This window comes from Pungitius pungitius, chromosome 6, assembly GCF_949316345.1.
Source record: "Pungitius pungitius chromosome 6, fPunPun2.1, whole genome shotgun sequence".
Lineage (NCBI taxonomy): Eukaryota > Metazoa > Chordata > Actinopteri > Perciformes > Gasterosteidae > Pungitius > Pungitius pungitius.
The window spans coordinates 407515-423321 of record NC_084905.1 but is presented as its reverse complement, the minus strand read 5'-3'; the positions used below and the strand labels follow the sequence as shown (position 1 = coordinate 423321).

At 44.4% G+C, this 15807-nt stretch overlaps 2 protein-coding genes across 10 annotated transcripts in view; one reads left to right on the top strand and one right to left on the bottom strand.

Annotated features, from left to right (window-relative positions):
• Positions 1–11590, top strand: part of LOC119195540 (membrane-associated guanylate kinase, WW and PDZ domain-containing protein 2-like) — a 54057-nt gene extending 42467 nt beyond the window's left edge. For 3 of the 9 annotated variants that reach the window (XM_037450526.2, XM_037450523.2, XM_037450529.2), the window contains exons 12-22: positions 2473–2504; positions 3251–3443; positions 3532–3647; positions 4015–4207; positions 4330–4569; positions 4961–5146; positions 5473–5767; positions 6392–6611; positions 6699–6842; positions 7379–7517; positions 8580–11590. In XM_037450526.2, the coding sequence (XP_037306423.2) occupies positions 2473–2504; positions 3251–3443; positions 3532–3647; positions 4015–4207; positions 4330–4569; positions 4961–5146; positions 5473–5767; positions 6392–6611; positions 6699–6842; positions 7379–7517; positions 8580–9274 (2453 nt within the window). In that variant the 3' untranslated portion in view covers positions 9275–11590. Of the gene's footprint in view, positions 1–2472; positions 2505–3250; positions 3444–3531; positions 3648–4014; positions 4208–4329; positions 4570–4960; positions 5147–5472; positions 5768–6391; positions 6612–6698; positions 6843–7378; positions 7518–7853; positions 7965–8579 lie in introns of all 9 variants that reach the window. The other 6 variants (XM_037450531.2, XM_037450524.2, XM_037450530.2 and 3 more) reach the window with 5 other exon arrangements.
• A 238-nt stretch (positions 11591–11828) lies between these two features.
• On the bottom strand, positions 11829–15453 carry ergic2 (ERGIC and golgi 2). Its single transcript, XM_037450532.2, has 13 exons — positions 14889–15453; positions 14701–14809; positions 14568–14614; positions 14413–14480; positions 14218–14258; positions 13822–13923; positions 13591–13683; positions 13448–13503; positions 13240–13338; positions 13054–13151; positions 12800–12962; positions 12519–12598; positions 11829–12432 (listed from the first exon to the last, which is right to left on the bottom strand). Exons 1-13 carry the CDS (start codon positions 14992–14994, stop codon positions 12367–12369), a joined length of 1128 nt encoding a protein of 375 aa, XP_037306429.1. The 5' UTR covers positions 14995–15453; the 3' UTR covers positions 11829–12366.
• Positions 15454–15807: the final 354 nt, after the last annotated feature.

The following is a 15807-nucleotide window of genomic DNA, read 5'->3' as shown; positions in this document are numbered from 1 at the left end:
TCAAGGCTGTCTAGGGATAGCATTTTATCTTAGATGATAGATGACCAATTATTAGATTAATTATTAATTGATGAATTGTTTTTAATTGTATTTAAAAGGGGCGAAAAACAATCTGTCTCATATGCAACTTGAGTTTAATGAATTGAATGGTGACAATCATTATTAATGCAGACATGAAAGCAATCAAAGCGATCAACCCACATTGATGATCTTGACACATCTGAAGTGTTTTACAGACTTAAACCAGTCCTGTTTCCAGTGACAGTACATTATTAAACCTCACATGTATTTATGAACCGTTGCGCCGTCCTAGTGAACAGATTGTATGTGTGTATATGGTGTTTATTACATGGAAAACATTTAGTGTGTTACTGTGTGTCAGCGTGCATGAGTGTAGGTGAGCAGCTGAGATCAAATGTCGACTCCAACATCTCTGACCATGCAAAGCCAACATCTGCCACCTGGTGGTTGACCTTTGCAAAGATATATGCTCACGTTTCACTGCTGGATACGCCATTTAAAAAGGATGCTGAGATTTAAAATACACCCGAGACGAGGAATAACGCTCCATTAAATGTAGATACACAGATCTGTCTTCAAGTTGCAATAGATATGGCTATCAAAGAACTCAGCCTGACACACCAGGAACCCCTCTGAGTCTGACTGTGTTGCTCTCCTCGCTGCAGGGTACGAGGAAGGACACGGTCCTTTACAGTGACTCAGCTGTACAAAATGTCAGGAATGTTTCATCTTGTTTGTCTTCACCGATGTAGGATTTCTGTGCAGAACATCAAAGGAATTTAGCTTGCACACATGAATTCAAATGTGAGACCGAGAGAATCAGGACTGTGTGTATAACGGACAGGGTGTTACACTTGCGCTGTATGTGTGAGTCTGTCTGTGTGTGTCTGTGTGTGTGTGTGTGTGTGTCTGGCTGCTGTAGCGTGGGCACTCTGCCAGAGTTACACTGAGCTCTGGTCGTGTTCACAGCTCGGTCCCCCTGACATCCCAGTTTGAAGCGGAGCCAACCACAGGCTAGAGACACTTTGCAGCACCAATGAGGATGCAGATCACGGCTGTGAAGAAAAGTGTGACCGCTGCACGAGCCAATCAGGCCGATCTGAAGGCCATCCAGAACTCAGCAGGCTAGTCTGAGGCCGGCCTGCCAGACGGTCTGACCACTGACGAGTCCAGAGAGTGGCCACATGAAGCCTCTCTACCGATCACCCGCGTGTAATTCATCAGCATTCATACGTGCCACACATCCGCCACATACTTTGATGAATGGTATTAGCATTTAAATTAAGCTTAAATGCCTGTGAAAAATACGCATCTCGATAATATGAATTGACAGTTGCCTTGTAGCTCACACTCATTTCCCTTATTGGGTCATAAGGAGAGTTTCCTAGGAATTAATAATTAGATATCCTTAAAGGCTTCCCTTAAGGACGTGGTTGTTAGTCCCAGCCTCCTGGTTTCAGCACCGTGGACAGTTCTCGTCATATCGTCTTTATGTTTGTGCATTTATGTACAGAGAGGGTTTTTATTTCCTCATGTTCTCTTGTCGACTCTCCAGGGACATTCATTTACAAAATGGGGAAGATTTTCATGGGGAAAAATGATTAGTTTCCCTTTGTAAACAGTTGTCTGGGTTTGGAAAATGTTGAGGGGAAAAAAGGATGCAAGTGTAAGAATGTCATAAATACATTTTAATTTTAATTTTGTAAACACATGTTCTGGCAGTGGTCTTTAGTATTTTTCTCTTGAAGTTCCCCTTGCTCACTGACTTGGCTTCTTCAGAAAGTTCTGCTTTTCTGCTCCTCTGTTACGGGCTTTCATCTCACGTCTACCAAGCAGGCGGATGTAGTTGGGAAGTAATTCCATAAATATTTCTTTTTGGGGTCTCCGACATTTCTTAGGAAATCTTGTAAACTGAATAAATATTAAATATATCAGTATTCTCAAAATCCCATGTCTATTAAAGGACTCATCAGCGATACAGGAGTCAAGTTAGTCTCACATTTATATCCACACGTGTAAAGATTCAAACTGCATGTGCATACAAAACAGCCATTGCATTTGATCCCCTAATGTGTAAATGTATGTATTTGGGTCTCAGCAGCATAAATGGGCTGCATGTCTTTGATTCAGTGGAGTCACAGGGGAGCCGTGTTGTGATGTACAGCGCTCCCTACATGCAGATTAAATATGACGTGTGTGTGTGTTTGCAATTTCCAATGATGTAATTATGTTGAAAACAAATGTAACAACTAAACGAATTTAGGAAGAATTACATAAACAAGTAAAAACAGAAATAATAAGTCATCAAACTGAGGTCATTTAGCGATTGTATCTAATGTATAAAACCCTCTGCACACAGGCTTGATTAAAGTTATAAGTTGTCTGTATTTTTGTTTATTGGAAGAATTTCACAGCCTGCTCTCTATAAACTGTTTTCTTTTTCATCCTTAGGCCACGTCTCGCCTCGTAAGGCCTCCAAACAGGTACGATGGTTGAAGCAAACGTTTTTCTGCTTTTGTGTAGATGTGCATGTGTTTGACTTGGAGGGGAAAAAAAATGACAGAGAGAAAATGTGAGTCTGAAGCAGATTTGTTTGTTGAAGCAGAAAGGTAAGATTGAAGCGTGTAAGATCAGCGCTTTTCATGAAAGGCTGTGTTGCCTCAGAGGTGTTTGGCTTCTGCTTCTATTGTGAGACAGCCCGCCGTGACCTGCTGTTTGGTGGGATCTCATCCGATCTCACACCTCACCAGCTGGGGAAAAGCTCTTCAGATTTATACTTAAACTGCAGCTGCTACTGCTTATACAATCAGCGCTCATTCATGCTATTAGAATATTCACACATAGTGTCAAATTTGACCCATGGCCAGATAGCTATTTGTATGCATTGTATATTTGAGTAACAGAAGCTTTTTGTATCATTGTTCAAGCCTGTTGATCATCCCCCATCATCCATTATACCTGACATTATTGTCTGCACACAATTAGCCATTTAAATCAGTTGTTTTACTTGATTTTTACATAAATCAAACAATTTTCATGGAGATCAATTAGCGTTAAAAGACATTAACCAGTTTGCACATTGTATTCTTTTTATTTATATCTACACACATCATTTTAGTTTAGATCAGTGCATGGTGCAGTGACATTCCTTCCTACAGGAAGACATCAATGTGCCAGAAACAGACATGAGACTCTCTAAAAATATCCGTTGTTGCTGCTTTCCTTGTAGCTGCCCGACCAGTGGGATCCACACGGCAGCCCCCAAGCAAACCTGTCCGGCCCGGTTCTGCCACCTGGGACGCCGTTCCCAAACCAGCCGCAGCACCGCACGTCTGTGCCTGACTCCACCGAGGGCTTCGACCTCAACAAACCTGACCCCTATGACCTTTATGAGAAGTCGAGGGCCATCTATGAGAGCAGACGTAAGTACTGCAACTCGGTTCATGAGAAATGGAGCATTATTTTGGCTTAATATGAGCTGATTGTTAATTAACGCTGTTTGTGCCTCAGGTCCAGAGTATGAAGAGGTGGAGGTGCACCTCCTGAGAGAGAAGACCGGGTTTGGCTTTCGTATCCTAGGGGGAGACGAGGCCGTGCAGGCTGTGAGTCCGGACGCCCGTGACAAGGCTCGTATGGGACGGGCTGGACCACCCACACATTTAACCTCATCCAACCTGCACCTAACCTCATGTCACACTTCATCGAGTAGCACACCAACATACACTGCACACGTGAACCTGCACACAAGCACTACTTGGCTTTTTCACTCGGGCCTAACCGCTCACGACCTTCTAAAGGAATGCCTTCCTAAAAAATGTAAACTATGATACAGAAGAATGCAGCAGGAGAATTACGAGAAGGTGGAAATAAAGGCTACCATGGCCCCAAAGAGTTTCCAACCTGGACGGTGCAATTATTTTGTGATTTGACACTGTCTCTGTTTCATCCTCTTCACCTTCTTCTATGCTGCTAATATTGATTGTCCTTGAACAGATTGTTATCGGAGCTATAATAGAGAACACCCCCGCTGAGCGCGATGGGCGGCTTCGACCCGGGGACGAGCTCATTTCTGTGGATAAAAATGTGGTTGCTGGGAAACCACACAAATACGTAATAGACTTGATGCACGCAGCCGCGCGCAACGGTCAAGTCAGCTTGACTGTGAGAAGGAGAGTGCAAATGCCTGGTAAGGACATGTTTGTTTCTTCACTCTATTAAAATCAGAGCAGGGCATAACATTTCCCCTTTTTTAAACAAGTCGGACTTCTTGACAGGATGCTCTCTGTCCTCATGCTCGCTCTCCTCCAGGTGAGCTGTGCCCTGTGAATGGACGCAGCCCCGGCTCCGTGTCGACCCAACACAGCTCCCCACGCAGCGACGCAGCCTCGGCTTCAGGCCCTCCGGCGGTGGTGGTGCCGACTGCCACCTCCCCTCCGGAGAGATCCGCCCTGCAAACCAGTGACGTGGTTATTCACCGCAAGGACAATGAGGGCTTCGGCTTTGTCATCATCAGCTCCCTGAACAGACCGGAGAACGCCTCCGTCATCAGTGAGTTTCTGCTGTCTGGGGCCCTGAAGGTTGCTTCTGAAACGAGGACTTAATGAATCTTGACGACCAAGGATCCCATGTGTGGTGGATTGTTGGTGTGATTTTGTTGTTTAATTTAATTTGTTTATGAATTTAAAATATGTTAAACGTATTTGTGAGCCTTGTTTGTTCTGCATGGCCACTCAAGAAACCGACTCAACGTATAATATCCATTATATTAGATTTTCTAATAACCAGTGAGCTTGGCCTCTCTTAACAATTAAATTGATTTTGTGGTGTTTCTTATCAGAACTTTTCTGAGCTGAGATCAAACTTAAATAAGTGTTTGCTTATTAAATCTGTTCTTGAATTGGTCTTAATTAAAAAGTGTTGCGTTATTGCTTGTTTCCAGCTGTGCCCCATAAAATAGGACGGATCATCGAGGGCAGCCCGGCGGACCGATGTGGGAAGCTGAAGGTGGGCGACCGGATCCTGGCTGTAAACGGACAATCCATCATCAGCATGCCGCACGCAGATATCGTCAAGCTCATTAAAGATGCTGGGCTAACAGTCACACTGCACATCATACCAGAGGAGGGTAAGTGATTCTGTGTCACACAAAACCAAATTATGTTACGCGCTTCATGCAGCTGCTTGGTTAGATTTCCCCTGATAGAAAAAATGCTCAAATCCACTTGCTGTGTCTTTTATGAGTATATTTCATATTTCTTTACACATAAAATGCATCAGTATTCTGAAGCGTAAAACACTTTTACATAGATTAAGCCAGAATGGAGCAAAAAAACAGGAAGAGAGGTTTTCCCCAGTCCCAATCAATCAGATGTCAGAACAACAACCTGCAGTCTCTGCATTGTGTGCATCTTCTTTCTGGTGAAAGCTTGTCTCAACTTCTGTCCGTCACAGGATCCCACTCTGGCCCCAGCTCAGAGAAGCAGAGCCCAATGACCCAGAAACACAGCCCCCAGAACCAGCACAGCCCTGTAGCACAGCCAGGCCAAGGAGGCACCCATCCCGGCCAAGTGGCCTCCCAGACGGGTCAGATACCCGGGCAGCCCGGCCAGACACCAGCACAGACCAGCCAGACAGTGACTGGCCCTCCTGTAACCGCGGCCCCCCATCCTGCACCAGCTGGAACCCAGCAGAGCCCGGTCAGCCAGCCCGCGGGCCCCCCTCCACAGCTCTACCTCCACGACGGCAGGTGAGACGCCACCGAGGGGGAGGGGCTTGTTTGTACTCATCGGGAGCACTTTGTGACGGATCTCACGCTGTGTCTCTAAATGTTCACCATGAAGGAAACCTGTGACTGCAGACCGGCTCCCAGTCTCAGGCTGGTTTCTACTTTATTGCGTAACACCACTTCAGGCTGGTTTCTACTTTATTGCGTAACACCACTTAGCTCCCACGGTGTCAGTGAATAATTTACTTTAAGGTATCTCTTCTATAATGCAGGAGCCCGGCATTCAGGCCCTCTTCCATATTAAAACTATGAAGGTTTAAGTGTGTGCATGTGAGTCTCAGATCAGGAGCAGCACTCCCAGAGCTGTGGATTTATGGCCCTTTCACATGTGGGAGCTGGATAAAAGTTTCAGAACAGAGCGTGATATTTTATTTCCATCCTTTTTTGTTGTGAGCTTCCTCAGCTGCACACACAAACTAATCTCCAATGTTACACACGATACACAATCCTACACGTTTAGGCATTACCTCTCTCACGAGAGAGAGAGAGAGAGAGAGAGAGAGAGAGAGAGAGAGAGAGAGAGAGAGAGAGAGAGAGAGAGAGTGTGCATTCTCCTCTGACTATTTCTGTACTCTCTCCTCACAGGTCAGAGGTTAAAGCCAGACAGGATGTCAAACCTGACTTCCGGCATCCTCCTTTCACTGATTACAGGCAACCTCCAGTAGACTATCGTCACCCACCAGTTAGTGATTACAGACAGCCGCCGACGCTGGACTACAGACACCCGCCCGGTCTGCTGGACTTCAGACAGCACCCTGCAGCGGCCCAGTTTCCTCTGGGCATCCCTCCCGACTTCAGACACCAGGTACACCAAGAACCAACTGTTGCACAGTGTTACACGGTGATTTGTTTGCAGTGGGTTTGTTGCAAGGTGTCTGCATTTCTCCTGCAGGACTATGACTACTTCACGGTGGAGCTGGAGAAAAGCGCAAAGGGTTTTGGCTTCAGTATCCGGGGGGGCAGAGAGTACAAGATGGACCTGTTTGTGTTGCGCCTGGCTGAAGACGGTCCCGCCATACGAAACGGAAGGATGAGGGTGAGGTGACATGTTGAAAAGCTGTTTATGAGATGATGGGATTGTTGTAAGTGATAATGGTTGTTTTGAGAAATACAGAAGTGGGAACTGAGAAGCTGCACAATGCCGATTTGTCCATCTTGACCATCTAAGATAATATAACACAACACTCTTGTGTGGGATTTATTTACTTACAGATGGTGTAACATTGAATTCAACACAGATTTTTTGCCTTTAAAAAAAGAAAAAAACCCTGCTGTGTTCCTTCTGCAGCATGCTTACTATCCTTCACTCCTTCTGTTAAGTCAAATCTTGATTTTACTGTCTGCCACGTCCACTGCATGTGACTGCAGTATATCGGTAACATTATGCTGTAGGTGCATGTGTGGTGTCGAGGTGCACTCCAACCAGGCAGTTAATAATAGCTCTTATTCCTCGGTCGCCCGGTGGAAGGAATTTACTACGGCTGTGTTAAAGTCTATTTTCTATGAATAAAGAGGGCTGGCAGAATTTGACCTTATGCTCTGTGTGCCCCCCCCCCCCCCCCCTTCCCGCAGGTAGGGGATCAGATCATAGAGATTAACGGGGACAGTACTCGGGACATGACTCACGCCCGTGCCATTGAACTCATCAAGGCGGGAGGCAGGCGGGTCAGACTGCTGCTTAAGCGCGGCACAGGACAGGTGCCAGAATATGGTGGGTTCTCCTGTCGTAGCGTCAAACTCCTTCTGTTATATCTCCTTAGCCTCCGTCCTGATTTCTCTCTCACTTTTGTGCGCAAGATTCATTGTTTGAGGTTCAACCTTACTGTTTTAACCACAATGGCTTTTCCTGCAAATGCTATATGTTTTACTCAAGAACATATTAACATACATTAATATAAATCTACATTTTACTCCTCGCTCCTCAGTCTCGTCTACTGTTGTCTGAAGTGAAACTATTAAAACGATTTGGATCAAAGTAGAATAGCAACCTTCTCTTTATCCTGTGTAGGTTTTAACCCCTCTGTCTTAAGTCTAATGATTGGTATAGGCTTTTACTTGCCTTCCCTCAGGAATGGTACCTTCCAACCTCTCCATGTGCATGAAAGGTGACACACTAAGCTCCCCCTATTTCTTCCTAATGGGCCACTCTAAAGACACGGTTTGTGAAAAACTGCATGTCTCTCTTTCCATTCTGATCAGTGTTGTTTGCACTGGGCATGATCATGAGGTTATGCATGGCAAAGTAGAGTGTGTGTGTGTGTGTGTGTGTGTGTGTGTGTGTGTGTGTGTGTGTGTGTGTGTGTGTGTGTGTGTGTGTGTGTGTGTGTGTGTGTGTGTGTGTGTGTGTGTGTGTGTGTGTGTGTGTGTGTGTGTGTGTGTGTGTGTGTTGTAGTGAGAGAGCAATAGGGTTTGAAGTGACCCTCCAGATGACATTGTATCATTCTGAAGAGGGCTGTGAAGTAGACTGTGTGAAATCAATCTGCTCAGTTTCAGTCTGTCACATAACTGTCAATGGTAATCGTTTTCAAGCACTGAAAGAATATCGTCTCACATGACAATACACACGAGGTCTGTGCAGCTCCCACATATTTGCATGCAAATTTGTCTGATATTGTATTAGGATCTTGTGTTTATTTTGTATTGTTGTGGATGTTTTTATTTCTTTCTCTCTGCGTTTTCCCTCTCCTCGATCTCTGTGTGCATGTGCATGCTGCGTTGTGTCATTCTGCTTTAAAATCAGTCCACCTGAGCATGTCACCTTCTCCCCTGACAGACTGTGCCGCCCCCTGGGATACCTTTTCTACAGCCCACCCTGCCCTGCAGGAAGTGACCCTCGAGCCCTACCTGAATCCATTGCTCTCATCCCATCTAGCCTCAGCCCTGGTCACCCCACATCAGCTCCCTCTAGAGGCCACAGTGTGCATGGCAGATAAAGCTCCACAGCCGACAGACCACAGCTCCGTGAGAGGGGCTACAGGTGGCAGGTCCACCCACCGGAAGGGTATCATCAGAGGGCAGGGAAGCCAACAGGGATCTGGAGAGTTGGACTGCGGACCAGGCGAGCGAAAGCCTTGTGTTTTGCCTCCCAAAGCTGCCCTGGCAAGGTCTGTAGAAAGAAGAGAGAGACAGCGGGAAACTTACTCCCCCTGCTGTGAGAGAAAGGGCCTGCACACACAGGCCATGAGCGCTGTCTGGCCGTGGGACCCTTACGTGAGTGTGAATTTCAACGGAGCCTCTCTAGGCAGTGGAGACGGACATGTCAGCCTCCAGGAGAGGCCGGTGTCCAGAGGTCTTTTCTCCAGAGAGGATGAGAGGGCCAGTGGCCACAGTGGGCTCTGCTGCCCGTCTACCACCGTGGAAGATCCTCCCGCGAGGAGCGCTGCAGCCTCCCCTGGGCCCTGGAACGTCCCTGGGTCTGACAAACTGCCCGGCACCCTGAGGTCCTGGACCTCCACAGTGAGCAGGTAGAATGGATCTTGCTGGTTTGGACCGGATCACACTTTCTGGCTTTCCATTCGGTTCCCCTTCAGATGTTTTAGAGAATCTGTCCATTTCCTTCCCCCTCTCTTGCTGTCCAGTTCTTCTAAAATCATATTTTATGTTTTATTTGTCCTTAAGAGATACATATTACACCCACCACCTTAAAGAGCAGAGGAACTTCACAGCTATTGTAACATATGGTGTATACCTGATGGAGACTGATGCATTTTGGACCCGTAGGTGCAACAGCTAATGTTCTGATCACAGATGGAGCAACGATTTCTGATTCAGAGCGGAGCTGTGCTTAAGAAATGTACCATTAACTACTCGACTGTATCCGGCTCAGATGGGTTAGTGCAACTTAACATCAGATGGAACAGCGTTCCTCGCAGGAGAGACACATCTGTTTATCCCAGAGATTTTCTTTTGCTCCATTTTCTCAAAGCAGCGGGAAGAATGAGACTAAAAATCGGTCAGAGGGCGGCAGTGACAGTGACTCTCCTGGAGGACATGGCACTGGTCCCAGTGACAGCCTGACAGTAAGATTTCACATGCCTACCAATATATCATATCCTGTAAATGTAAAGATGTGACAAATATGTACATTTGGTCATCTCAAAAACATGTTGGCGTTTCTGAAGCAGTGTTGTAGTTAGCTACATTGTAAATAAAAGAAAAAAACACACCGGAACAGTATTTTAGGATGACTATTTCCATGGCCTCGTCTATCACTACATATCAAAGACGGTGCGAGTCAGTAATGTCAGATCGCTGTGGGAGGCAGCAGTCATGTGCATGGATATAAACCACCATGTCTTTATACAAGGACTCACGTGTCTAGTTAGAGGTAGAATTTTGAGAGGATATCCTCTGTGGATCTGACCATCTATAATGTGACAAAAAGAAGATTTTTTTTGTTCATCTATTGACTAAAAAGTCAGTCGCTTAGTAAGAACTCATAATACTGTTCTGAGTTATGTACACATCTTGATCACGAGTCAACCATGCAGTCATTGTGCAGAATTCTAAGCCTTGTTGTATTCATTTAATGCTCACGAAAGATTCCCATTTTTATGCCTTTTACTGTGCTAAGTGTACCACATCACTGTGGGAGGGGGCATCGGTGTGGGGAAGAGGAGGCCGAGTGCCTTACTCAAACTGATGCAGAGCTGTTGACGTTGTGACCTGTTTTGGGAACCGAGTGCAAAACGGATGATCGTGCACACATGTCGGCAAACTGTTGAGTTGTGGAGCCTGTTTTCTTCTGACTTATTACCAAGCAGTATACAGTATATACAGTAATCATGATGCACTCTTATAAATGTCAATGGTTGCCCTTGTCCCCTAGTGCTTAAAAGGGGATACAGTAGCATTACATCCTCTTCTGGGAGAGTGGAGCTGTTAACTATCATCCAGACAGGACATTGTTTCAGATGAGTCTCATTTCATCTTTATCCTGTAAAGATCATTAGTTATTTTTGTTGCAGATGGAACGAATGCACCTGAATCTGAACTCAAGACTTAAAATGACCTGGGAAACACAAATGCATTAAAACCCGCGTTTGTGCACAAAGTTTTGATACCAGCAGAGTTAAACTGAGACGACCAAGATGAAGGCCCGATCCTCCTGCATTTCTACATTTAATATCATCCATTGCTCCCAACAATATGTTTGCTCTGATTACATATACATCACTTGAGCTTTTCATTGCTGGAGGAGCGGAGTTTTAAAAAGAATCCCAATGCATTGTGAGGATATAAGCGAATGCAGCACGATGGCCCATCCGAGCTGTACTTGTAAACTGGTAAACGAGGACAATGCACCCGCAGACACTAGTTAGTCCTGATAGGTTGAATACAACAGTGGTCAATGTGAATAAGAGAACATGCTATTAGGCTGTGGAAATGTGTTTACTGTATGTACAGATGTCCAAGTTCAGAAAAGGTGACATGTCATCCAGCCCTCTGTCTCTGTCCGGGCCCCTGCCTGCTGTGAGTGATTTTGTATACAAAAACTAAAAAAATGCTTTATTGGAGCCTGTGAAGGATGGCACGTTCATAGATCCCCATTGAGATCAAGTATAACTGTGTAGTGTTAATTGTGTATTATTCACCTTGTACAGCTGTATTCCTACAAATATGGTTTACTGTATCATTGATACTGTAGTTTCAAAGACGTGAACAACTATTTTTATGAAATGCGACGGTACTGATATATTACATTTTGCTAAAAAACAAAAAACTTGTTTACTGAAAGATATTCTGAAATACTGTCAAATAAACTCTTGACATGGTGTAAAATAATTTGTATGGATTGTTATAGACAAAACTACAAAGGTGACGAATTGATAACTTTTTTTGAATTCTCCATCAAAATGGCAAATATCTTCTGGTTCCAGCTTCTCAAAGGTGAGATTTTGCTTCTTTTCAATACAATGTTATTGACGGTTGGACCAAAAACACAGAATTTTCAAACTTAATTGGCTAAATACTTCGATCCATGACAAAAATAAGAATGTTAAATATTACAAATGGGTCAAGATCAAGTTTGAAGAGGAATTTTATTGAACAAATCAGCTTCTCATTTTTACAAACAAGCGCATTTGAAAAATGTAAAAGCTGTCGAGTCGTTACACATTTCCCGTCAGGAACCTCTCGCAGACGCACAGGTTTTTGGTTCCTTTGAGCTGATGAGGCCTGTTTATTTTGCTCAGAATTGAGCAGAGCCAACAACCAAATGATAGAAGCGGAATTGCGTGAAGCCGACCACACAGGCCTGAGAGGTGGGTGTGACTCAGGGAGGTCAGATCGACAAACATGATGAAAGCAATTAGTGTTCAGTCCGCCTTGTGCACATTTCCAGTGAAAGCGTGTAGATATTTATTATAATCCTTCAGACGTGGATGAACGGTAACACCTATAACCAATAAAATGTTTATAAAATGATACAATTATTTACAAATGTATGAACAAAACAGGGACGTATTGCATATTAAAACAACTTGTAAACATGTTCCCAGAATCCCGTTGCTGTCTAGAGGGTTAGGCAGACGTGGTGGGCTGATTTGAAGGAGGTCTCATTATTGAGCAGCATTCTCCGTAGGAATCAAGGTGTTGCTGGTATGGTCTTCATTTAGAGGAGCCTCCTGCAAAATATGTATAATTATCACTGGAGTTATATTTAAATTTAAAAGTAGTGATCACAAGGTCAAAGGTCGTGTTATTGGCTTACCTTAAGATGTCTGTAGATTCCCATTTGAAAACGACAGCAAAAAACATCAATCAAGAATCCTACCACCCCATGGAGCATGCCTGCAAGGGAGAAAAAGATCCAACATTTTAAATTAGTTAAAGATTTTTCAAAACAGTCTTTGCTCTCAATGGCATCCTCGTGGAGGAAAAATATTAACATTACCAAGGCCAATAAATATTCTCGGTAATGTATTAGTTATATTTCCCACCAAGTTCAATGTTGTACCAATAATATACACATTTAAAGTCAAATGTATCTACCTGTTGTAGAGAAAATGCCTCCAATGATGCCACAGAGCCTCACAAGAAACTTCCACAGAGGCATGTGCTGCTCGGTGACTTTGACCATCAGTGAGCTGATATCGTATTTCATAAAGATTCCTGAGACTCCATGGCTGCCCGCAGCATGGTTTATCACTCGTTCCTGCAGAGAATATTGAGGAATACGAAAAATATTCACCATAATACCCTGAATGCTACACAAATGTACAAAAGTGTCCAAAATGCAAAGCTACCTGCTCAGTGACGGAGTACTGGTTTGTGTCTGCAGAGACCTTATATGTGTTCAGTTTGGTGGGCACAATGGTGATGAAGTACTGAAACATGTGGTTAGCTGGAGATAATAAACAAACATAAATATGTCAGCCCAGCATGAAGGCGTGCATCACGATAAAAATGGATGTTTGACAACACAGACGTACATTCAGCAGAGACTTTCTCTGTGCCGTCCAGAGGGTTGATGATCCCAGGAATCACTTCTCCAAAGGACAGGTGGTCAATCCGGTGAGAGAAATTATAAGCTGTGGCACGACACCAAATCAAAGCAATTATATTAAAGTTTTTCATGTCAGAAACAACTACACTTTGAATGAACATGTTTGTATGAGAACATTTGCAGAGTAAACTCACTGTCATGGCTGACAAGTGCAGCTAGATGGGCGTGGCCTCTGGGATGTGGGATGGACCTGAAGAAGGTTGAAAGGGTCAGGGGTCACTGAGTCTTTATAAAAAATGTCATCTCTAGATATTAGAATTGCCATGTAGATACATACTTGCCAACAGTAACATGGAAATTTCCTGCCACCTTGTTGACATACAGGTGTCCGTGTATCCTGCAGGCACGAAGGCTAGAGGGGCTGTCCTCACTATGGGGTAAAGCACCAACACAATATGGATCACTACATAGGGGAGGTTCAAACTATTCTGTGTTTATATTTGTAAATCACATGTTCAACCATCTATCAGTTCCAATGAGAAACAAGCTTTTCAAAAGGAGGCCGCACCTTTGAGGCTGAGCGGGAGGAGCTCCTTTCATCGCAGACTTGAAGAGTAAATCCTGGAGAGCGTGCTCCACTCTCAGACGCTCCTGGATGTGCAGAAGTGTTCTAACGGAGAGGGACAGAACAATTAAGGAAACACAAAATGACTTGGAATACTAAAATAAATAAAGAATTTTAAAAAGGAGGAATTGGCATTATAATTTCAAGAAATAAATGTTTAGATACTGCATTAAGACCAGGGATTGATTTGTTTGAGCAGAAAATGACAAATAAGATTTAAATTTAAATATCACAGCTGAATAATCCTGCATTAAAATGAGTTTGTATTCATTTAGAAAGGGTGCATAAATAGATGTTAAGGCATGTAACTTCAATGCAAGTCAAGAACTTGGATCTTACATGTGCCATAATCTTTGCTCTGGGGAGAGCTCAAAGTTGACCTAAAGTGTGACAAAACGCAATAGTCAGACAAGCTTCAATTAAATTCTCTACTGTTACAAAGAAAAAAAGGATTCCATGCATTGATCTCATTCTATATTTACAATACATCAAATTAAATGAAACCGTGAACACAAGGAAGGAACTCGTACTCACTGGTTCATATTTTAAGCCATCAGAAGCAACCATGGTCTCAGCCAGATCCAGGACATCTGCTCCAATATCTGCACTCAAATGAAGAACATCCATGAGTCCTTTCTAAACTGCATGAATGAGCTGGAACACACCTGGGACCTTTGCTTTGTACTTACATTGGCATCTCATGGCCACCGTAATGTCAACATTTATTCTCAGTTTACTGGAAGAGAAGAGCAGACGCAGTTCTTTAACATCCTCGGCCAAGACGCGGAGCTGAAGCACAAGGAGCACCACGTCATCGCTCACCTGGTGAAGTCTTTGTCCACCTCGTACTCATAGTTCATCCACGTGTTTCTGTACACAAAGAACTCCAGGAAGGCGAGGACAGCCATGAGAGTGAACGCGATCAGGGACACTGGGGAGAGAACGAACAAGAGGCACATTAATTATGTCAGGTGTTGCTGTGTGACGCGGATAGTCTATGGTTACGTTACCTGTCCCACCGCTGGCCGTGGACTCCACGTAGCTCTCGGGGACTTTGGGGAAAGCGTCCAACTCCTTGACCAGAGTCAGAGCCTTTTTCTTGGTCAGTCTCCTCATCGTGGGAGCGGGCAGGGACGTAACTTCAGGAGATGTTACCTCATAAAGTGGATGTTTCCAAACCAGCTGGTCTCTTTTCTTCTTCTTATTCTTCTTCGGGCACGACCCTTCGCGCAAATGTGTAACGTTCCGCTCGTCTACACAGAGTTGAGGTTTGTGCTGACGTAGAACATGACAGCTGCTAGCAACCGAGCTAGCAGTTGACGTTAATGTTGACCTGTTCAGCTAAATAGTCAGCCGGCTAAACATGACTACCGGCGGTTGGCGCAGGTGATATCGTCGTTATTTTGTAGCGTCGGGTCATCCCGCGGCTAAAGTGCTTATTTTGCTAAGTGAAACCTCAAGCACTCACCAGACGAGACGTGAGCTACCTTACCTGGTTAGGTGTGTTCTCAGTAGCTGAGTTAGCTGGCTAAAGCTAGCTGTGTCCTTTGACCCCGTTGAGTGAAATAAAAAGTGCTCCCATCCGGACGTAGCGCCCCCTAGCGCTCATCGTCGCACATTTCAGTTTGACAAATGGTAAACATAATTTTCAAAACAATGAATGAAGAGTTTGGTTTTGGCTCATTCTGCATTCAGTAAAGGCGTTTTCCACGATGGGATCCCCAACCAGACAAAGCATGCACCTGTCTCATGTCACGGCCCCAAGAGCCAGTTATCATCGAGGCACTCTTACATTTATTCTGAAGAAATTCATTTGTATCATGTGATCATTTGCTGAGTGTTAGCTGTTAACCAGCAGGTGTGCAGCGGCTCATACTCCATGTGGAGGCCTCAGCTCACAGTGGCATGGTGTCTATAGTGAGCATAAAC

Excerpts from the sequence above, each read along its gene's own strand:
- ergic2 (XM_037450532.2), bottom strand. The coding sequence starts at position 14,994 with ATGAGGAGACTGACCAAGAAAAAGGCTCTGACTCTGGTCAAGGAGTTG. Across the intron at positions 14,481-14,567 it reads GGTGGCCATGAGATGCCAAT|ATATTGGAGCAGATGTCCTG; the intron begins GTAAGTACAAAG and ends ATTTGAGTGCAG. Across the intron at positions 12,599-12,799 it reads AGGCATTTTCTCTACAACAG|GCATGCTCCATGGGGTGGTA; the intron begins GTAGATACATTT and ends TCTCCCTTGCAG.